The following is a 24,761-nucleotide window of genomic DNA, read 5'->3' on the forward strand; positions in this document are numbered from 1 at the left end:
CAGCTGGTTGCATCTAGGAGTAGAGATGGCTCATGAAATGAGAAAGATTCGTCAATAGGCAGAGTTCCCAATCATAGGAAGAAAATTCATTTGTGTCCAGGACCAAGGGGAAGCAGGTTACCTATTTCAGAGGTAATGGCACCAGGTCAGGAATTATACAGGTGACATGTTAGTCCTTTTGGTAATCACATCTGTGATCTTATTCCAATACCTGAATTTATACTTTTTTTTTAAGATGTATAGATTTTAACTTGTTTAAAATCAATTAAATCTCCAGTTCCTATTTGGTCCAGTACCCAATACATGATAGAATCAGGACAGGTAATGAGTGAATATTAAATGAATGTTTCAATGATCAAATAAATGTGTTAAAATGCTTAAATGCTCTCTTATTACCTTAATTTCCATTTGTTCTTATACATATAAGATGAACTTTTTCCAGTTGGAAGATTACATCCTTTCCATGGAAAAAGTAAGTAACATAAGAATTAAACATTGCATTACCTTTCACAAGGATCTGACAATTCTAATTCTTTTTTGTTTGTTTGTTTGTTTGTTTGTTCCAAATAGTACATATACATATGCTTATAATCACATGCATTTTTTTTTCTTTTTAAAATGTTTCACTTTGGCAGGGCACAGTGGCTCATGCCTGTGATCCCAGCACTTTGGAAGGCCGAGGTGAGAGGATTGCTTGAGCCCTGGATTTTGAGATCAGCCTAGGTAACATAGCAAGACCTCGTCTTTACAAAAAAAATCAAAAAATTGGCGGGATGTGGTGGAGCGTGCCTATAGTTCCAGCTACTTGAGGGGCTGAAGCAGAAGAATTGTCTGAGCCCAGGAAGCCGAGGCTTCAGTAAGTTTTGATCATGCCACTGCACTCCAGCCTGGGCGACAGAGTGAGACCTCAACTCAAAAAAAAAAAACGAAAGAAAGAAAAAAGAAAAGCAGTTCACTTTGGCTACTCTACACTTCAGTTTCCTGACTGTATTTTTACAGATCTGTGATATCCATTTGCTTTTATCCTCAACCACAGGACTCTCTTTTAACATCCTGTGAATGTGCCTTTATATCCACTCCTAGCAAGTCTTCCACTGCAGCTACACTTACTCTCTTATTGTTCCTTGCTTTTATCTTCATTGTGACTATTCACGTCTACTATCAAAAAATGCCCACCCATTTGTGTCCAAGGAATCACACCTTTCTTTTCTCCAAATTTTAGATGGCAAACATCCTCCAACACATAACTTGCCGCAATTGATGTATGATGTTTTCTTTTTTTTTTTTTTTGAAGCAGGATTTATTGAGAGGACAGGAAAGCTCCCACGGAGGGAGGGGACCTAAAGGAGTTGCCTGCAAGTGATGTTTTCATTTTTCATTTCCACAGTCCTGTCTCCCGAAGCTTCCACCATTTTTAATCTCTATCAAGTTTTTCCTCCTCCTTTAGAATTAGCTCCAGAATTAAAGTGCTTTCCTTGTCTCTTCGACTTCTGGGGTATAAAATTGTTAGCAAGACAAGCAAAGACTGTGTCAGCTGTCTTGCTTTTCGGTGAGGTGCTCCTTTCAGGAGCTGTCTAGCTAACTCAATTTCTCCATCACTATTACAACAGCATGCCTTGACATCCACTTTCTAATTTGCATCGGGAAAATTGCTGCTCACATTCCAGATTTGGCATGAAGTCTATACTGTATTCTCCCGACACACCACTTCCGATTCTGTTCTATGCATTCATCATGAGGTCATCAGAGCCACCAAATCATGCACGCCATACAAACCCATGCCACTCCACAGCCCCTTCTGTTAGAAATGCCATGCTACTAATATAGACTTCCTAATTTTTCTCTGCATAAATTTCCTTGTCTAATAGAGATAATATACCTGCTCCATGGACTTACTTATCTTGGACAAACTTATGGCCACAAGATGTTTTTTAAACAAAATCTATATCAATGTAATTATTAACATTTCCTATATAGGTTGCATGAAAATTTACAGTAGTACCATAGTTAGTATCATCCTAAAACATCAAGATTGGCCAGGCGCAGTGGCTAATGGCTGTAATCCCAGCATTTTGGGAGGCTGAGACAAGAGGATTGCCTGAGCCCAGGGGTTCGAGACCAGCCTGGGCAACTTGGCGAGATCTTGTCTCTACAATACATAAAATAAAAAATTAGCTGGGTGTGGTGGAGCACGCCTGTGTTTCCAGCTACTTGGAAGACTGAGGATCACCTGAGCCCAGCAGGTCGAGACTGCAGTGGCCATGAACACGTCACTGCACTCCAGCCTGGGCAACAGAGTGTGACTTCGATTCAAAAAACAAACATACAAACAAAAATCATAGAGATAATTTATGCACAGTATATTAAAATCATAGTTTTGTTTCTTTGTCTTTAAAAGTAAATAGCCAGAGGTCTTAAATTGTTGGTGACCATAAGAGCCTTAAAACCTAGCAACAGGGTCATTTGATTCCATTGGGGCTAATGAAATGGTAGGCAAGGAATAGTTAACCAGACCGAATATCAACCTGTCCATTATTTTACTCATACGTCAAACTGACAATATCTAAAGCCCGGGTGTGTCACAAAGAATACTTACCAGGGGCCATTGTCTTGCTAGACTCTGGTGTGGCCATGTGCTCTGTGAGCTATAGCTGTTACCATGCTTCCTGGCTTTGGTTCCTCCCCCAACTTGGGAAAGTAAATCTCTCTCCCTTCTCTTTCTCTCTCTAATTTACTTTTAAATAAACTATATTTTTTAATCTAAAAAAAAATACTTACCAGAGTACTGCCATCAGTAGCCATGTATGATGTCAGCTGGGTGGAACCCAAAGCTAGAAAACAAAAAAGATTTTTATTTAAATGTTGAGATTAAAGTCTCCATAAAAGCACTCTTCAGCAGGGATGGAGAGAGATAAGGTACTCCTATTCTGACTGAGAAATGACACAATAAAAGAAATTCGTTAAATGGTTTTTTGTTGTCAAACTCAATAAGCCAACTGTTTTTTGTTTGTTTTTTCTTTTTTTTGTCATTGTTGTTTTGAGTCGGCGTCTCACTCTGTTGCCCAGGCCGGAGTGCAGTGGCACACTCATGGCCACTACAGCCTGGGCTCAGGTGATCCTTTCGCCTTAGCTTTCCAAGTAGTTGGAACCACAGGCGTGTGCCACCACATCCAGCTTTTTTTTTTTTTTTTTTTTTTTTTATAGTAGAGATGAGGTCTCACTTTGTTGCCCAGGCCAGTCTCAAACCTGTGGGCTCAGGTGATCCTCTCACCTCTGCCTCCCAAAGTGCTGGGATTACAGGTGTGAGCCAACTGTTTAAAATGGAGATCATAAAATAAGGGAGAATTTTCTTGCACATTTGTCAGTATCCTTTCAAGTCCTCACACAAGATGAGTATATGATTTACACACCTAATATGGCACTATTTATATATTCTTGAGAAGCAAAATATTTTCTTCTTTATGATGAGCAATACAATGTAAGATGTAGAAATATGTGATCCATTACTATTATCCAATTTCAGAAATGTAACCCCGTTGACTCAAAAGTCCTGACTTTAATACCAAGATGAACCCCTTTGATGTATAGAACTTTGTTGTGGATTACCTGAAAAACAAGACATTCTGCGGTTTCCAAAAAAGCAAATGAAAACAAAAGGAAAATGCCATCATGTTTTCAGATTTTAACAGGTAAAAAAGTTGTCAAAGATCCACAAGCCACTGAAACTCTCCCCAGAGCAAAGAGCTTTTCATCTTCTTCCCAGGGACACAAATACACATCCATGACCTATTTGACTTTGTTTCTTACATCAATAGGCCCCAAATTTTAAATAATGGATACTGCTTTTTTAATGTCAAAAATGCCATATTTATATTACATAGATAGAAACAACACGTTTATTTATAAAATGTGAAAAAAAACCATAATAAAGACTGATAAATTTAATTACCAGTCAAAAGCGGTGGCTCACCCCCATAATCCTAGCACTTTGTAAGGCAAAAGAGAGAAGATTGCCTGAGCCCAGGGGTTCAAGACCAGCCTGGGCAACTTAGCGAGACTTGTTTCTATAATAAATCAAAAAATTAGCCCAGCATGGTGATGCACACCGGTGGTTCCAGTTACTTGGAAGGCTGAGGTGGAAGAATCACCTGAGCCCAGCAGGTTGAAGCTGCAGTGGCTGTAAGCCTGCCACTACGCTCCAGCCTGGTGACAGAGTGAGACTCCAACTCAAAGAAAAAAAAGAATTAATTTTTAACTTATGTACTTAAAAAAATAATTAAAGCTAAATTAAACATCAAATCATCAGTTAGTAACTATATCTGAAATGTGCATTTCATATACAAGAACCACAATATAGAGAAAGTTCTATATAGAAGGGAAATTCAAAAAGTAAAAATATAAATGACTAATACTTAACCTCAATAGTAATTGTTTAAAAAGAGCAAAATAAAGCATGATGATTCCACTTTTAATCTTCCATAATTGGAAGGAAAATTAAGTGATAGAAGCCAAGTTTGGTGTATGTGGAGGTAGTTGAAAAGAATACTCTCGGTCAGATGTGCTGGCTCATGTCTGTAATCCCAGCACTTTGGGAGGCTAAGGCAGGAAGATTTTTTGAGACCAAGCATTCAAGACCAGCCTGGGCAACATAGTGAGACCTCATCTTTACAAAATATATATATATTTTTTTTTTTATATATACACAAATACAGCCCATGCCTGTAGTTCTGGCTACTTGGGAGGCTGAGGTGGAAGGATCGCCTGAGCAAGGAGCTCAAGATTGCAGTGATCTATGATCACACCACTGCACTCCATCTCCAACCTGGGTGACAGAGTGAGACACTGCCTCTTAAAAAAAAAAAAGAATACCCAAATACTCTTACATGTTGGATGCCAAATTCTTACAAAATGATGACAATGACAATGGCAGCAAACATTTGCCTTCATTATGAACCATAAACTGAACTAGGCCACTACCACAACAAACATGAAAAGAGTTTAGCAATGCATACAATACATCTTTAATTTAAAAAGCAGGTTGAATATAGGTACAGAATAGTACAATTATTTTTGTCATAAAAATATAGGTTTAAACCCATCCACACTCATGCATCAATACATTGAGGATAATAAAAAGTTTGACAATATTTCTAGCAAAATATGCAGGTAATTATCTATGGAACTTGGAGTAACCAGTGATTTATTTTTTGCTCCCCTATGTATTTATTGCTATGTGTTACCATGCCCAGCTTGTTTGTTTGTTTGTTTGTTTGTTTTACTATAGAGACGAGGTCTCACAAGGTGTCCGGGCTGGTCTTGAGCCTGTTGGTGGGCTTAGGCAATCCACTTGCCTCAGCTTCCCAAAGTGCTGGGATTACAAACTGAGCCACCGAGTCTGGCCAGATCACATTTTTTCTATCCATTTGTCAGCTGATGGACACTGGGGCTGATTCCATATCTTGGCTATTGTGAATAATGCTGCAATAAACAAGGGAGTGTAAATGTCTAACCCTTCTATATACTGATTCCTTTCTTTTGGATATACACCCAACAGTGTGATTGCTGGAGCGTACTGTAGTCTTATTTTTAGGTATTTTTGAGGAACATCCATACTATTCTCTGTGGTAGCTGTACTAATTTACATATCCACCAACAGTGTGTGACAGCTCCCCTTTCTCCACATCCTTGCTAGCCTCCGTTATTGCCTGTCTTTTGGATAGAAGCCATTTTAACTGAAGTGAGATGATATCTCATTGTAATTTTAATTTGCATCTCTGATGATCAGGGATTTTATTGATTGTCTGTAGCAATGTATTTTTAGTGTCCATTGATTAAGATAATACAGAATAAGCAAAAACTGTTTGAATTCAGCAATGCTTAAATAAAGAAGAAAATATATTGCAGAAATTAAAAGTACAAGCTTTGGACTGGACTAGACTGGATTTAAGTCTTACTTTGGCAACTTACTGTATGAAAGCTTTGGCAAATAACAATAATACAGGGCCTCAGGACTCCCATTTGTGTGGAAGTAATAATCTATAGTATTTATTTCTCAGGGTTGGATAAAAATGAAATGAAGAAATATCTTTACTGTGATCGTAGCAGGACCTAACGCTGAATAAATTCTCAATAACTTATTTTATTATGATAAAACATATTAATTACTTAAGTAAGCAAGTATTAAAAATCAAACTTTTATAGCTTTATATACCTTTTAAATAATATATAAAACATCACTGAAATAATAATATACCACCCTTATATACCTTTTAAATAACATATAAAACATCACTGTGAAATATTTCCTGACTCTACCCAAATGGATAACCAGTCTCTTTTCTGTAATAATACAAAAGCTAAATTGATTGCATTTATTAAGTAGTTGCCATGTCCCAGGCTCATTGATAATTTTCAAGTATCATGCCATATAACTATCAGTTACCCTTTGAATGATAATGTACTATTATTAGCCCCATGTCTTAGATGAAAAAATGCAGGCAATTTAGAGAGGAAGTTAGGAAATGGATGTGTCATCAGAATCCCAACCCAGACTGCAGAGCCTGTTCTCTTCACCATTCCAGTGCTATTCTGGCTCCCCGGGTATTTCCTACAAGGTGTCGTCCACAAATAACTCCACAGTGACTGTGGCAATGCATCCTGATTCTGTGGGCATTTCTGTCTCCCCACTTGGACAGTCTTCTTTATGCCACGGTATCTCACCTAGTGAAGGGCACAGGTTAGTCAAAAACTAACATAATATTTTGAGTGAATTAGACCACACCCTCAGAAGACTATATTTTAGTAGAATTTTGGATCCTTTCACTCAGCCAGCATTCTAGAAGTAAAACAAGCACAGAATTGTTAGGCGATGACGGAGGACAAAGGGAAAACATTCACTTCTAATTCTTCCTCCAAGCATTGGCATTTGTTGAAAATACAGTACTCTTGTCACTAACATTAAACCATCCTTGGATCCTGCAGAATCTTTCTTTTGTACACATACTACCTCTGACACCCTAAGTGTGTCCTCTTAAAAGTGGGTCCTCTCTGTTCATACCCTAGTCCGAGGGCTGCTGACAGAGGATCCTAGCTGACATCCCAGCTTCCTCTCTGGCCCAGTGATGTTTTTCTTCAATGCACATCTGACTATTCATCCCTTTCTTTAAATCCCTACAATGGTCATTGGTCCTGAGATAAAGACCAAAATTGTGAAAATCTCCTACAAGAGGCTTTGTGCCATCTGGCCTCTGTTCCCTCTGCTGCCCTTTCTTGGATCAATTCCATGTCTGTTTCTATCTCCCTTACACATAGGCTTTTTGGGATTTTTTTTTAATTCCTTAAACATATTTCTCCCAATCTCAAAGTCTTTGTGCATGTTTATCCTCAACATTCAAGGTGGCTTTTACTGTCTAATTTTTCAACCCTCTGACCAAATGTTACTTAATCAAGAAAACCTTCCTTGACACTTGTGAGAGATTAAGCCCCTTGTATACCCTCTCATATCACCTTATCTTTTATTTATAGTTCTCATCATTATAGTGAATGATTAATGTTGTAACTGGTTCTTTAACATCTGACTCCTCACTGGACTATAACCTACCTGAGGGAAGCCATTGTGTCTGGTCTAGTTCACTCATTTACTGCTGTGTCCCCAGTTTTTGTATACAGGGTGAATCAGTAATATTTGTTGAATAAATGAATTAAATACACAAACAGCAAAGCCACTAAACTATAGATGAGTTTCCATGCAGAAAATCTATGAATTTCACTGTTTTGTTTTGTGGAACATTGTCACTCTGTATAACCCATTAGAAATCTCCTTCCTGGCCGGGCATGGTGGTTCACACCTATAATCCCAGCAGTTTGGAAGGCTGAGGTGAGAGGATTGCCTGAGCCCACGCGTTCGAAACAAGCCCGGGCAATTTGGCAAGACCTCGTCTCTACAAATCAAAAAGTTAGCCAAGGAGGGTAGCACACACCTATAGTTCCAGCTACTTGGAAGGCTGAGGTGGAAGGATCACCAGAGCCCAACAGTTTGACACTGGGGTGGTCGTGAGTGTGCCACTACACTCCAGCCTGAGCAGGCTGAGTGACTGAGTGAGACGCCAACTCAAAAAAAAAGAAGAAAAAGAAATCTCCTTCCCAATCTGCAGGATATGAAAATGAAACTGGTGTTGATGCCAGACTTTCTTCAATCAAAAAATAAATGGGTAAAAATAATATGTAATCACTGGCATAAGGGGTAGAGGCAGGAATGGGTGACAGCTAAGGGTAGATGTGCCTTTGTGGAAGCTATATATGAGTGCTTATTTAATAATCTTGGTGTTTCAGTCCTTCATTTTTTGAAGTGTTTGACATACAGAAAATCTAAAATTTCACTAAAATAATTTGGGGCAGAAGAACCATCAAAATAATCTAAATTCAACTCTTGTTTCTCCTCTTCCATACAAAGCACATAGCCATAACCAGGAAGAATGAGGAAATGAAATGGTGGCTTGAGGACTCATCACATACATTTGATAATCTGGACAATGAGAACTGGTTCAGTTAACCAGGTTAACCAGGGCACAAGGCATCCGTATGTCTATAAGCTGAATAGGTAGCTCAAAGTTCTAAGAAAATATATGTATAAAGCACACAATAAAAAGTAGTTTGTGAAAAACAGCAATGCCTGAAAAGGTTTTTGCCATATTCCCAAACCTTTGAATATCAATTTAAGCAAAGTAACTTTGTTTTTTTTGTTGTTTTTGTTTTTGAGTTGGAGTCTCACTCTGTTGCCCAGGCTGGAATGCAGTGGCACGCTAACGTCCACTGCAGCCTCAACCTGCTGGGCTCAGGCAATCCTTCCACCTCAGCCTTCCAAGTAACTGGAACTACAGGCATGTGCCACCACAGCCAGCTATTTTTTTTTTTGTAGAGATAAGGTCTTGCCAAGTTGCCCTGGCTGGTCTCAAACCCATGGATTGCTCAGGCAATCCTCTCACCTCGACCTCCCAAAGTGCTGGGATTATAGACATGAGCCACGGTGCCCAACCTAAGCAAAGTAACTTTAAGTAAAAGAATTGAAGGAAGAAATAGTAGTTATTTGATATGTCTTGATGAAGAATTCTTGTATTACCAGAAATTTAAAAATGTATAACAGCCTAATGATAGGGTAACAAAACACATTTGTAAATCAAGAGGTTTCCAGTTCTTTGCCTTCAACAAAATTTAAAAAAAAAAACCTATTTGAATTGTTTGTTGATTATTAAAAGTAACTGTTGTGACAAATCACCACGTGATATTTAGCATATCCTTGGAAGGGGTTCAAAAAAGACTCAGTTCCCATCTATTCACTTATGTGGAAAATATTTCTAAGTGCTTACATATGTAAAAACTAGCAGTAGGAGGAGAATTAGTTCTAAACTCTCTCTCACTGAAGCAATAAATAATATTCATCCATTGGGCATGTTACATAATTAGAGGGAAAAGTCTCATCTACCTCATTAAATAATGCATATCCAATAAAATGTGTATCTTTTATTTAATCATTATTGGTCAAAATGTGCAACATATTTATGTTGTTTGTTAAATTACATACCAATAATAATTGTAATTGCAATAAATCTTTTCGACTACAGTAGCAATTTTAAGTACAAGGGGGTACATAGGGCTTCCAAAAATTGTTTGTTTCTTTGTTTGTTTTGAGTCAGAGTCTCACTCTGTTGCCCAGGCTGGAGTGCAGTTGCACGCTCAAGGCCACCACAGCCTCGACCTGCTGGACCCAAGCAATCCTTCTACCTCAGTCTTCCAAGTAGCTGGGACTACAGGCATGAGCCACCACACTCGGCTAATTTTTTTATTTTTATTTATTTATTTATTTTTATTTTTATTTTTTGAGTTGAGGTCTCACTCTGTCGCCCAGACTGGAGTGCAGTGGCCGCTCCCGGCCACCGCAGCCTCGACCTGCTGGGCTCCAGCGATCCTTCCACCTCAGTCTTCCAAGTAGCTGGAACTACAGGCACGCGCTACCACGCCCGGCTAATTTTTTGATTTTTTGTAGAGGTGAGGGCTCACCAAGTTGCCCAGGCAGGTCTCGAACCCGTGGGCTCAGGCAATCCACTCACCTCAGCCTCCCAAAGCGTGAGATTACAGGCTGAGCCACCGAGACCGGCTAATTTTTTGATTTATTGTAGAGATGAGGTCTCGCCAAGTGGCCCAGGCTGCTTGAACCTGTGGGCTCAGGCAATCCTCTCACCTCGGCCTCCCAAAGTGCTGGGATTATAGGCATGAGCCACCGCACCCGGCCCCCCAAAAATGTTTTCAAACTACTGCACTGAAGCGTGTGGATTAGAGTGAAAGAGATTTTAATCTGAATCCCAACTTAATCCAAATGGCATTTTTTTGACTTAAATAATATGTCATCAAAAACATTTCTTAATTAATTTCAGTTTAAATATGTATTTTTTTGGCTTAAATGTACAATCGAATTATCAACAAAATATTTTTAAGCAATAAATATTATATAGTAGAATAAAAATTCATGAGATAGTGGAATGAAAATATGCGTTCATGGAGAAAATAAAACAATGTAAAATGTATGTCCTAAAGATGACTTTTTAAAAAATGATGGGACATACCAACTTTCTGCAGTATTTCTAATATGTAACCATTTTTACTATCAATATTTACAATATGCCAGAAACCACATCTTTCCAACTACATGTGTCATGAAAACCTTAGGTGACAAAGTCAGGTATCAAGGGGGCTCATAGGGCTTTCAAGCTATTCTAAGGGTACACAACCAAAAATATATATATATGTTTTAAAACTACTGCACTAAAGCATGTAGATTGGAGTCAGATTTTAGTATGAATCCAACTCTGCCACTTGTTAAATATGGAAATTACTTAATTTATCTGACTAGCAGATGCCTCATCTGTAAATAATAATAACCAACTCATAGGCTTTTTGTAAGAATTAAACAAAATGTCATACGGGAAATTCTCAGGGCACAGTGCATGCTCAGTAAGTGGTAGCTATTACCTGGGATGGGAGTAATTACCTAGAAATAGCTTCATTATACTAAACTATTCTTCCTAATGGAATAAGAACACAACTAAAGGATTTGAGCAAGTGTGATAACAATTTTCATCAAATAAAATAGCTTTCCCACTTCAAGGTCGATTAAACTCCCTAACTAGCTCTTCCAACGACATTTTTGGTACCTTGCTTCAGAGTTTAAGGGAATAGTTATCTCAGTTATATTGAAGACAATTATCTTCTCTAAAGAACAATTTCTTAACACACCACGCACAATATGAGACAACCAAACCAAAGTAATCATTTAATTTGTTTAAGTTTGTGAAATGAAATAAAATGCATTTCTGATAAATGCATTTAAGCACAAACAAAATGCTTGCTTCTTAAATCACATGTATTCTAGCAATTTTAGAAATATTTTGGTAAGTTAGTTAAAGCACAAATATGGATTCTTGTCCTATATAATTTTAAAACCAGAAAATAAACCAAGAATATCAATATGCAACTAATGCTCTATTGATGAAGCCTAGCATAATAGAGATTTTTTTTAAAACCAAGAAAAAAATTTCACTAAAGGAATTTATAGGTTCAATTATCCAAAAGTAACTGTCTTGGCTATTCCCTAATAGACGTTATAATCTTTGGAATGTTACAGCAAAATAAGCACCATGCCCAATGTTTTAAATCTTTTTTTTTTTTTTTTTTTTTTGAGTGGAGTCTCACTCTGTCACCCAGACTGGAGTGCAGTGGCCGCTCCTAGCCACTGCAACCTCAACCTGCTGGGCTCCGGCGATCCTTCTGCCTGAGCCTTCCAAGTAGCTGGAACTACAGGCTAAATCTTTTTTTAAAAGAAGATAATTTATTGTGATTTAGAGATGACTTTCCAATTGAAATAACATACATGCTAGATTGATTCTCTTTTTTACACAGAGCCCTAAGTAAAAACAAAACAACTCTGAACTAAAATCTGTAAAAGTCACAGAATAATTCATAACTTTCTTAACCTTTAAAATCACCACACATCCAGGCTCGGTGGCTCACACCTGTAATGCCAGCACTTTGGGAAGTAGAGTCAAGAGGATTGCCTGAGCCCACAGGTTCGAGACCAGCCTGGACAACTTGGCAAGACCTCATCTCTACAATAAATAAAAAAATTAACCGGGCATGGTGATGCACACCTGTGGTTCCAGCTATTTGGAAGGTTGAGGTGGAAGAATCGCCCAGCAGGTCGAGACTGCACTGGCTTTGAGTGTGCCACTGCACTCCAGCCTGGGTGACAGAGTGAGACTCCTCAAACAAACAAACAAACAAAAAACAAAGAAAAAAAAAAATCCCCATGCTAGCATTTGCAAGTAATTTCCAGGATTTATGCAAAGTCCACAAACAAACAATCAAACAATGCACACTGCACATTATTCTAAATCTGGAAACCAGAGCTCAAGAGGAAACAGAAAACACTGATCATTCTGGAGGCAGAAGTCTCAGTCATCAACAAGCATGTAAGGTGGTGGCAGCAAATGTCCACACTTTGCTGGCAACACGAACAGTATATAGACAAGCATCTTCTGTTAAATGATGGCCCTTCACAGCAATGCCATAGGAATCAAAAGAGAACACTCATCTTCACCCATATATAAAAGCAAAGAACATACATGAAATAGTCCATTAGTTTTGCCAATTAGTAGGAGATTTCTCTTGCCAGGGCAGAGCAGAAGAGGAAGCAAATTCAAGGTGACTTCCCCATTAGCGTGGGTGCAGTGATGTGGGGGCGGGAGTGGCTTGGGGTTGTTACTTTGTCCAGGAAACATATGAAGGGGGAAATAGCTTTACCTAACTTATTTCAAGGTCCTTTCTTTTTCATTTGAGCTCGAACTGTCATTCTGACTCCAATCTATTTTCTACTTGCTTTAGAAAATTCTTATTCTTTCTCTTTCATTTATCTTCTCCTTTTTGTTGTATTCTCCACTCATCTTGTTTCCACTCATTTTCTGCCTTCTTTCCACTTTGATGATGAACTGACAGATGGTTTTAAGAACCACAGTTTTTTCAAAGAGAGAAACTATGATGCTTAAAATTATTTTCAACACCATAAAAAGACTGCAATATATCATCTGAGGAGATTGGCAGGTCACTTTCCTGCTTTCCTTTTGTGCATTTCCACATAAGCTGTCAGCCCGGACAATCAAGGCTCCATATACAAAATCTACAAGTCTAAGGGAGATTAAAAAAAAAAAACCTTGCATTCAATAACGTCAATACTAGCTCCCAGAGGACCCTTTTACCATATTAAAGACCAGGTGCAAACTTCAAGAGATCTCGAACAATCTACATCTTTTACCTCCTGGAAGAGCCTACCTACCAAATGCCAGTGCCTGTTGGCCATACCCTCTGGGATGCAGGAAGCTCCTTTGAGTCACTGAACTCCAGGAGTCTCTTGCCTTTCTGCAGGCCTCCAGGACCCGAAACTTCTATATGGTCAGCACACTTTTAGACTGGGACAAGCAGGGATCTGCCATGGACCTATCCTCCTCAGAGCGCCCAGACCCCTAGCGTGGCCAGCAGGCACCCTCTGTCGATTGTACCCGGTCAAGACACCCTTCCATCACCAGAGCATAGGGTCAACCAGATGCCCCAAAGAGCACTGGCGCTTGTTACACTGGCATTTGTTCAAAGAATTGACTCTGTCCCATGGTTGTCTTGAGTTCCATGACACCTGCCAGAGGAGCAATCATTCCCACTGACACTGACCCTCGAAAACAGGACCAGCATGTTGACTTTCAGTGATTCTAGTTATTTACATAGGTAGGAGCCCCACGTGTTGCACCATTCCTCCCCCCACTCACACATACACCAGTGGCAGTCTTCATTCAGTTTTCCCAATGCAGATAAAAACATACCCTCACACTGCCCCCTCTGAGGCCAGCTCCAGATCCAAAGAACTTCTAGGAGCCAGTTATGCTACGATCCCAACTAGCTATATGCTTAGATGCGATTTTAAGGGATTATGACAAAAACACCAGGAGCCATCTCAAAGATGTGTTTTGAACTCAAGCTGCTACATTGTGTAAGACAAGGGGACCAGATCCCTAATGAGACCACAGGAAGTTTTGGGAGCCCCTAGGCAAGATCCCAATTATTAGGCCCACTACAGTCTGTCCCATGAACACACCCTGGTTCTTACCAGGTCCCGCCTATGATGGCTCCTATGTAACACACCTGGCTCCCAGTTCACTCCAGCCTGTGGAGGTGAAAACAGATGCCATGCTCTAAGGTGGGTCACAAGCTTGGCAGATGACGACTCTTACCTTTCTGAAATTGGCATCTCTCCATTTCTCCACGTGACTCGTAACCATATTTTTTCTCTATGGAAGATAGTATGTTTTTCTGCTTGGTGAAATTCTGAGGCAGTCAGTTACTGTAATTCAGTTTTGCCAAACAACGTTTCACTCACTGTTATTTACACCAAAGTAAACAAATATACACCATGTTGCAAGGGTCTCTGCGACAAGGTCATTGCTGGCTGGAAGGCAGCCAAACAAACAGGAAAAATAAGTATGTAAATACTGTCAGCAATTTGCACCCATTACTCTGAAGGTGAAGCCAAAATTGCTGTTTGGGCTACCTAGCTCTTTCATGAGGAAATATCAGTTTGATGAGACTTATGATTTTGCAAAGACAGGGCCCAAGGCCTATAAGAGAAGTAGAGGCCATAGGAGCGCAACCACTGTACATCATCATAGGAAAGATTGCCATTATCAAGAATGCAGTGACTCACCCCAGTAATCCCAACACTTTGGGAGGCCGAGGAGGGAGGATCACTTGAGCCCAGGAGTTCGAGGTTCAGTGAACTATAATAGCACTACTGCATTGCAGCCTGGGTGACAGAGGGAGACCTTGTCTCAAAAAAATAAATAAAAATAGATGGGCTGCGTACAATGGTGGCTCATGCCTGTAATCCCACCACTCTGGAAGGCAGAGGTGAGAGAATTGCCTGAGTCCAGGGGTTCAAGACCAGCCTGAGGAAATCGGAAAGACCTCGTCTCCACAATAAACCAAAAAATTAGCCAGATATGATGGTGTGCATCTGTGGTTCCAGCTACTAGGAAGGTTGAGACAGAAGGATCATCTGAGACCAGAAGATGGAGGCTGTGGTAGTCATGACCGTACCACTGCACTCCAGCCTGGGCAACAGAATGAGACTTAGACTCCAAAAAAAAGTAATTATTATTATATTTGCCAGAATGATTGCAAACTGTTTTCGGTCTTCACAACAACTCTGTAAAGTAATATTACCTATACTTTCACAGATGAAGAAACTGACACACAGAGCAGGTGGACTGACTAGTTTAACTAGTAAGTTATAAAGCCAGAATTTGAATTCAGGTCTTCAAACTCCAAGCCCAGAGCTCTTAGGTCATCAGCAGGCTGTCCCATAAGAATCTCTGCCTTTTCAACTTCTTCATAGCATGCTTAATTTTTTTTGCAAACAATAAGTCTCATTGCCTTCTTACCCAATAAATGAGTCTAATAATTCTTATATACACTTGAGGCCAGACATACAGTAGGAGTAAGGAGGCTATTTACCAAATGTAGACATTCAGAGGGAAGTTTAAGTGACTTGACAGTAATAAAGTGGCTCTCCAGAGGGGTACACATGGATCACAGATCAAGTACCATTGAGTGATTTGGAAGGGTCTGATCAGCAAGGTATAGAGATCTTAGAAAGAGATTTTGGAACCTCATTAACAAGGGTATCTGCATAATGAAAATTTGTAGACCTAGCCCTGAATTGTACCCCACATTTTTTAAATAAAAAATTAAAAGTTAAAAAAAAGAGAGAGAGAGATTTTGGAGAACCAAACTTAGCTTGTTTTGGAAGCACTTTTTTTTTTTTTTTTTTTGGACAGGATCTCACTCTGTCATCACCCAGGCTGGAGTGCAGTGGCACAATCACAGCTCACTGCAGCCTTAACTTCCTGGGCTCAGGTAATCCTTTCACTTCAGCCTCCTGAGTAGATGGAACTACAGGCAAGGGCCACTGCACCCGGCTAGTTTTGTTTTTGCTTTTGTTTCATAGCGATAAGTTCTCACTATGTTGCCCAAGCTGGTGTCAAACTCCTGCACTCAAGCAATCCTCCCTCCTCAGCCTCCCAAAGTGCTGGGATTATAGGCGTGAGCCACTGTGCCTAGCCATAGAATGGCACATCTTAGCCAAGGCTTCATTCAGACATGTGGAGCTGACTTGCTGGTTGGAATCCTACATGGGCAGGCTAGTCAATAGAAGGCTTCTATCCACATCATCCTGCTAACAACAGCACAGGGACCTGAATTTTGCATCTGCAGACAATTCTGAGATAGTGTCTCCAAAATGTCTAAAGCAAGAATGAAAGATGTATCTAAGACACATCTATGAGGGGGGACCCCCCAAAGAAACAGAATTTATTTATTAAAAATTGTGTGGATATTCTTAACAGGTTTACACTTCAGTCATCTTTTAAGCACTCTTCATTTGACGCAATACACCTATTGAGATGCTTTTTCTACTGCTCAAAACCACTTTTGAACTCATCAATTTTGATGCCTTTGGATGCGTCTACCGTTTTTTGTTTCACATCTTCCACATCGGCAAAACGTTTCCCTTTGAAGCCTTTTTTCATCCAGGGGGTCAAAAGAAAATTTTTTTTTACCCCCTGGTCTCCCTCTGTCACCCAGGCTGCAATGCAGTAATGCTATTATAGTTCACTGCCCCAGGGAGGGCGGGGCACAGGCGTCATGCCAGTTTTGGTTTAAAAAAAAATTGCCCAACAGCACAGTGTGGGCAAGTACATTGTCATGGTGGATGAACCAGTCACCTGTTTGCCACAACTTGGGATGTTTCTTCCACAAATTGTGACACGAACTTCGCGAAAATTCCAGATAAAAACTTTGGTTGACCATTTGATCCAGAGGAACAAATTCCAAGTGTACTATAAGAAGCCCACCCTCCAAAAGATAATTCTGTTTTATGGGAGGGGGGTCCCTCCTCATATGTATTCTTTAGGAAGGATTGTTAAATTAAAATCATTCTTAAATACCCTCAAAATTGAGATATTTATTGACACAATCCACATAAGCTAATGCTTGCAAGAATAGACCAGCTTTCTCTGGAACCCTAACATATATGCAAAGAGACACCTAGTGGAAAAACACATAAGTACAATATTTAGCTTAAGACTCAAGAGTAAATCATTTTGACTCCCTAATTTGACATTCTTTTGATTTCAATACAAGATTTTTTAAACTACTAGAATCAGTTTTCAGAAAGAAAATGCTCTGTTTATTTCTGTAGGGAGTGTTTGCTCTTCGGTTTGTTATTTTTTAAAATTAGACTATCTTTAATAAAGGTCTGAAAAGTAATTTAAAAATTACAGAGTAGATTGCAATTGGGCAGTCAATTTACTTCACCTTTCCCTGAACAGGTGAGCTTATTTTTATTTCCATCTCTTTGCAGACTTTGCGTATAAGATTTTCCATTTGATCTGGGTTGTTGTTGCATGTGTGTGCGCGTGCACGTTTACTTGCTTTTAATTAAGTAAAGCCAAAGATGCCTTTTTCCAGTCAGCTCCCTGTGGTCCAACTAGCTTCCTGTGGTTCACCCACTCTCATCCTCACACACTCACTTTCTCATTCACATCTCACCTACACACCACACTGCACCTACCTCCTCACCATCCGCTCACACGTGCCCTGGCCATCCTCCCTCCTGTCCTAGATAACTTCATCTAACCTCAAAAATAAAAGCCTGTCATCACAAAATATAATGGCATCATCTATTTTTTTTCTTGAGTCCATAGTACTAAAATGTGGTTATGTCAAAAGTTTAGATCAGAAATTGGCTTTTGAGAACTCAGACAAATCAATAAGAAAAAAGCAAATAACCCCACTAAAATATTTAGAATTCATCACTATTGAAAACACGTATTGGAAATTTTAGAGACATGACGGAAGCATTTCTAGAGGAAAATTTATACTTCAAAAACATTATCAAAAAAACAAGAAAGAAAAAAATCATATGATTATTTCAATAGATGCAGAAAAATTCAACTTCCATTTATAATACAAAAAAAATTAGTAAACTTGAAATGTGCTTACTGATACAGGGTATCTTCAAAATCCTATTATATATGTCATCTTACCTAATAGTGAAAGGTTAAAAACTTTCTCTTAGAAAAAAGAGAGTGAGAGAGAGAAGGGGAAAAAACCAAGGTAGAATGAAAACAAGACAGAAGCACTAAAAGGCATCAAAATTGACACGTTCAAAAACTGTTTTGAGCAGTAGGAAAAGTGTCTCAATAGCTGTATTGCATCAAACAGAAAGTACTTTGAAGGTGACTGAAGTTTAAACACGTAAGAATACACAATTTTTTATAAATAAATTCTAGTTTTTAGGAGTTCTCCCCTCATAGATTGAGAATGAAACTTACAGAAGTTTACAGACAGGATTAAAAAGTTCTCTCTTTAAGGAAACAAGAACAAGAATGACATCAGATTCTCATGCAACATAAGAAATCTGAAGCATGTGGGAGCAATGTCTTTGAAATTCTGAGTAGAAACAAATGCACACAGAAAGTTCTATATCCAGTCAAACATATAATCAAGTATGAGAGCAAAATAAATACATTTTAGATATGTTTGCTTAGTTCTTATGTACCCTATGTGAAAGCGTTGCTTGATACTTTAATAAACAAAGAAATTTAAGGAGGAAAACATGATACAGAAGAAGGAAAAGGGTCAGGTACGGGGGTTCATGCCTATGATCCCAGCACTTTTGAAGACCAAGGTGGGAGGATAGCTTGAGTCCAGGAGTTTGAAACCAACCTGGACAACATAGCAAGACCTTGTCTCTACAAAAAAATCAAAAATTAGCCAGGTGTAGTAAAACATGTTTGTAATTCCAGCTACTTGGGATGCTGAGGCAGAAGGATCGCCTAAGCCCAAGAGATCAACACTGTAGTGAGCCATGATTGTGTCACTGTCCCCCAGTCTGGGTAATACGTGAGATCCCTACTCAAAAAAAAAAAAAAAAAAAGAAGGAAAATAGTATGACATTAAGATTCAGGAAAAGCTGAACATATGATAATTTTTAAGAGGAAAGTACAAATAAAGTACAGAAAATCTATTGAAACCATTCAAGTACAGTTGCATATTCCCAGTTTAATATCCCTTGAATTGATTTTGCAACCAATACTCACTGTATTTGGAATTACATTTAATTTCATGTTATGATTTATTGAATAGAAAAAGAAGAAATAAAGTACTATTAATAATAAAAATACGGTCTATAGACATACGAGAGCTAAAATATTACTAGACATGTTCCCATTGTTGATTACATCTATACTTTCACTGATTCCTTCTTCATAATCCTTGTTTTATTTATTCCTACCTAAAGTCAGTCCATAAAAAATGTGAAGTTACTTTAATAATATTTAAATAATTAACTTACCTAGTAAAAACATAAAGAATTATAAGTGCAACTGATTTAGGAAGGAAAGTTGTGCATAGATGCCGAATATGAGAATTTTCCAGCAATTTCATCCAGAAAGAAATCACTAGTGCTTTCTATATCAGTTCTCCTCTTCTCCTAGGCCCAGGAAGACCTGCCAGCCCCATGCAGTTGGGAGAGGCTATTTGAGTAGTTCTGGCCAATGGAGTATGGGCAGAGGTAGAGAATGTAAATGCTTCACGCCCTCTTCCCCTGTCATGGCAAACCCTGAAGTCATCTCTACACATCATGGTGCCACAGAACGGGGAAGCTTCCATCAGCTTGCATCCCTGAGTGACTATGTGGAACAGAGGGGCCTTCCCCTGCTCATCAACCAGCACTGAACATATAGTATGAATAAAAAAATCAGGGCCCAACATGGTAGTTTAGGCCTGGTAGTTTGTGCCTTTGGAGGTAGAGGTGGGAGAATCACTTGAGGCCGGGAGTTCAAGGCCCCCCTAGGCAGCATAGTAAGACTGTCTCTACAAGAAAAAAATCTAAAAATTTAGCCCACTGTGGTGACATGCCTGTAGTCTTAGCTACTCAGGAAGCTGAAGCAGGAAGATGGAGGCTGCGGTGAACAATGATCGCACACTGCACTCCGGCCTGAGCAACAGAAGAGATCCTGTCTCTAAAAAAATTTTTTTTAATTTAAATTTTAAAAAGAAATAAAGGTGTGCTGTGCTATGCCACTGGGATTTCAGGGTTAATTTCAGCCTAGCCTAGCCTAGTAAGAGTCTTTGCACCTTATTCATTATTAGCAAAAGCCTTTTCTAAATTTCTTCTAAGTTCTGTTTAAATTTTAACTGTGTAGAGGAAACTGACATATACCCAAGGTAGTTAGTTGCCTTTTGTGACACTTTGGCTGTAGGTGGTTTTATGGGAAAGACATTGATAGCTCTACTGAGGATAATAAACTAAGGAAAAATGTCTGGCTCCAAGAAACTTTTTGCTCCCTGAATAAACTTGTTCCTTGCCCCTCCTGTCTTCCCTCTTTTCCTTACTATCTACAAACAATAAATACAGAAAATTGTCTGGGAAAATGTCATATTAATGTGTGGAAATAACCTCAAAAGATTTTGAGGGTTTTTTTACAGCTAACATTTCATCACTCTTAGAATTGGATTCTGTTCCTTAGAAAATTATATAATTTTTTTATCTCAGTCTTACAATTATTTCTTCAAAGATACATCCATTTTTTTTAACCACAATTTTTAAAAGCACAAATTTAATTAACCAGGAAAATAACGACTCATATGTGAACCTGCCCTCTGGATAACTAGAAAACTTGCAGATTCTGTTTTCAAAAAATCATTTCCTTACAGCAAGTCAATCTTTCTTTGTAATCCAGTTGTCCCCATTCCTTCCACATTGTTATGTTTTGAGCAGAAAAAAAAAATTATGAATCATCAAGAAGAAAATATATATGATCATTTATTTCTTCACTGCCAGCACACAAGATTTTAACATAGAGTTTGTTTCAAAATAAGCCAAGAAATCCCCAGAGTCTGAGTTGTTTCTCCATTAGAGGAATGAGAATTCACCCCAGACATTTCTGTTCTGGCTAAAATCCTTTGTCACACTGAATCACTTGGTAAACTAAATCAAAATGAAGTAGGTCTTAGAACATAACTTTCATGGGTATAGTAAGTTAAAAATAACAGGAAAATTACAACCTAGATGTTCAAAAGGTATTCACATAAAACTTCACAATATTTACTGACCAGCAGGAATATGTCAAAATAATTAGACAAGCATTCTGTATTTAGGAATTCTGTAAAGAACTCAAAATAATCATTGGGCCAGAAATTTCAGCACATGTGAACAAGAACTAAACAAGAACTGCTTGCTCCCACTACACACACCACACTCGGACTAAGAACTATGTCTGTAATGTGTCAGAGTGAAGAGATAAGCAAGATTCCTTTGCTATTGCCAAATGACAAAAGATGAAAATTATTAGCATTCTTTTGCATCAAGTTGGAGGACATTTTATTATCCTAGTAGTTGATTCAAGACCTCCTCTTGGCCAAGGCGGGAGGATCACTTAGGGCCAGGAGGTTGAGACCAACTTGGGCAACATAGTGAGACCGCATTCCTACAAAAAGTAAAAAAATTAACTGGGCATGGTAGCACACACTTGTAGTCCTAGCTATTTGGGAGGCTGAGGTAGAAGGATCACCTGAGTCTGGGAGGTCAAGAAGTCTAGGCTGCAGTGAGCTATAATCGTGCCACTGCACTCGAGTCAAAAAGCAAGACCCTTGCCAAAAAAAAGGGGGCTGGGGTTTCTCTTCTGCAAACTTTTGACTTTGCTATAAAAATGACATAATAAGCTTCAGTGTAAAATCTGAAACCCAGAAGTGATTGAATGTGTGTAGAAAGACCTGCATGAACCAACTACTTGCCTGTAGTCCCAGCTACTCAGAAGGCTGAGGCAGAAGGATCGCCTGAGCCCAAGAGGTAAGGATGCAGTGAGACGTATTTATTTCACTACACTCCAGCCTGAGCAACAGAGTGAAACCTCAGACTCAAAAAAAATAAGATTGAAAAACATGCTCAAGATTACACAGATTTGTGTGTTTTTGTATCAGAAACAAAATTCAAACCCCAAACATCTAAGTTCAGAGCCTGCCTTTTGCACTATTATGCTGCCTCTGATTTTGTTAAGGGAAAGAATTTCTTTTTCTTTTTTTTTTTCTTTTGAGTTGGAGTCTCACTCTGTCGCCCAGACTGGAGTGCAGTGGCCGCTCCCGGCCACCACAGCCTCGCCTGCTGGGCTCCGGCGATCCTTCCGCCTCAGCCTTCCAAGTAGCCGGAATTACAGGCATGCGCTACCACGCCCGGCTGATTTTTTGATTTATTGTAGAGATGAGGTCTCGCTGCCCAGGCGGGTCTCGAACCCGCGGGCTCAGGCAATCCACTCACCTCAGCCTCCCAAAGGCGCGGGATTACAGGCTGAGCCACCGAGCCCGGCTGGGAAAGAATTTCTATAATGCCTGCTTACAAGATTAAATTATCCATAAAATAGGTACTTCCTGTAATGCAGTCATTGATGAGATAGCCAAGTATCATCTTATATAAGTAGAAAGTTTTATATTACAAGAGACTATGGAGTTCATCTAATCCATTCAATCCAATCTTCCTTTCAGTGCAGTTTCTTACAACACAACTTTTTTCTGATAGCACGCCAGGCTCTTATTAGATAACCACCATGATGGGGAAACCCCTAATCTGAGAGTCAAATATTGTACTAGAACTATTGTACTTGGCAACTTTTGAAGATTATAAAATCATCCATTTCTGTCAATGCCTTTGGGTAACCAGTTTTATAAATCATCCATGAAAGGTATGTGTATGAAAAGCATCACTTAAAATTTTTTGGCTAAACTTAAAACTTTATGGTAAATAAAGCATTCTTTACCAGAAGCCAATATAAGAGTCTTATTGACTGACTCATCAGTAAATGCCTATCTTTTGTACACATGTTGAAACAATCAGAATTTATATCTTTGAAGACATCTGAACAGCTAAGAAATGCACCAAGACTAACTTGTATGTCAATGAGTTAGACAACCAGGATGATGGGTTTCAACAACCACAGAAGGAAAAAGAGAAAGGCAATGGCCACTAAAAAGCACAACGGTGACTAATAGGTTATGAGTAACAATATTTCAAAGACAGAGGCCCCGTAATTGGAAGCGGTAGAAAGTACATACTGGGGAGAATTGTGATTATCGGCTGTGTCATAGGAAAAGAATAGCATTTAAGTTAATATGCTAACTTTATGAAAAACTTTATGAGAAATTGCCAGAATTTTGATTATATCCATAGAGTCACAAAGCAAATTGAGAATTGAGTTTCAGCTTAAAGGAAAATAACTAAGCCAAAAAAGAGGTGGACGTTCCAGTGAGGAACTAAGACATACAAATTTTTGCAAATCATTTTATAAATAGAAAATCAAAGGATTAATGAGAAGAATTACACATGCATTCACAGAACCCCAGTTTTGCCTAGATCACTAGAGATGAACTTTAGAGGCAGGAACATCTTAAGACTGTTTTACTTTTCTACTATAATTATAAGATATAATGTTTTGTTGTAATTATCTTTTTTCTTCTAATTTTTTTTATTTTAAAGATGTGGGGTACAATTTAGGGTTAGGTATACAAATGTTCACTATGCAGGTTCCCGTGTTGATGAGGTATGTCCCCCCTTCCCCAGGCAGATTCCCACAACTCCAATCCTGCTCCCCTGCTCCCCTCCCGGCAGTTTCCCGCCACTGCCAATCCTTTTCTTATAGTATTACAATAATTGTTCAAGGTCCACTTAGGAGTGAGAACATGTCATTGTAATTATTAATAAATTGAATCAGTAAGTGCCCCATTTCTAGAGCATTCAGTCCTCATTTCAGTAACACACAGTTGTCTATAAAATAGGTACTTCCTGTAATTATAGTTCCATAATATGGTGATAGTTATGGTATATTCCTCACCGTGACAGGGGAGAAAAAAAAAATCAATCCACAAATAAAGTATTTTGGCATACAACTCTCCCCCTGAAAAGTCATCTCCAGAAGGCAAAATATAGTTGGCAATTTATCAATTTATCAATACTATTAATTTTCCTCTTCATAAATACTGGCCTAGGGATAAATATATCTGGGCTATGCTAATTTGGTTCACAAATGAGAATAAGATAGCACTGCTCATAATAATGAGAATTGCCTTTCAGGTCACAAATGTCACTAAGAGAAATGAGTTGTTTCAAATAGTTTTCAATTACATACCAAAAGCTTCTGAACTTTCTTGGTCCATTTCTGTTGCATCTGACCTTTGCCAAAAAAAAAAAAGACAAGAAAGAATTGAGGTTTCTGCATGGACTTAACTGCCTAGGAGGAAATCAGAATCCCACCACATCAACCCCAAAAGGAGACAGCAAAATTCTAAGTAGATCATCCTGGTAATTCTCCAGCATTTCTCTCAGAGAATAAGAAACTTCTGTCTTTCTGGGAAATAAATCATTGGGAAATCATTAAACAGAGATTCTCAAAATTGAATGTTTTCTAAACGATAAAGTGAAATAATGTTCTAACCTTTTGAATACCCCCCAAGATAAAGTTTTACTTCCCTTTTAAATACTGTGAAAAATGTATACATGGATTGAGTACGTCCATCTGTTTTTCTAGAATTTTCCAGTGGAGAAATTTTTCAAATTA

At 38.7% G+C, this 24,761-nt stretch overlaps 1 protein-coding gene across 1 annotated transcript in view; it reads right to left on the reverse strand.

The window, feature by feature from the left end:
• The window catches only part of LOC103251815 (connector enhancer of kinase suppressor of ras 3), a 352,217-nt gene that overhangs the window by 100,585 nt on the left and 226,871 nt on the right, over positions 1-24,761 (reverse strand). The window contains exon 13 of the mRNA XM_021708754.1: positions 2,779-2,831. Coding sequence (XP_021564429.1) covers positions 2,779-2,831 — 53 coding nt within the window. The remainder of the gene's footprint in view (positions 1-2,778; positions 2,832-24,761) is intronic.

Source organism: Carlito syrichta, unplaced genomic scaffold (assembly GCF_000164805.1).
Source record: "Carlito syrichta isolate Samal-C Ts95f unplaced genomic scaffold, Tarsius_syrichta-2.0.1 Scaffold146042, whole genome shotgun sequence".
NCBI lineage: Eukaryota > Metazoa > Chordata > Mammalia > Primates > Tarsiidae > Carlito > Carlito syrichta.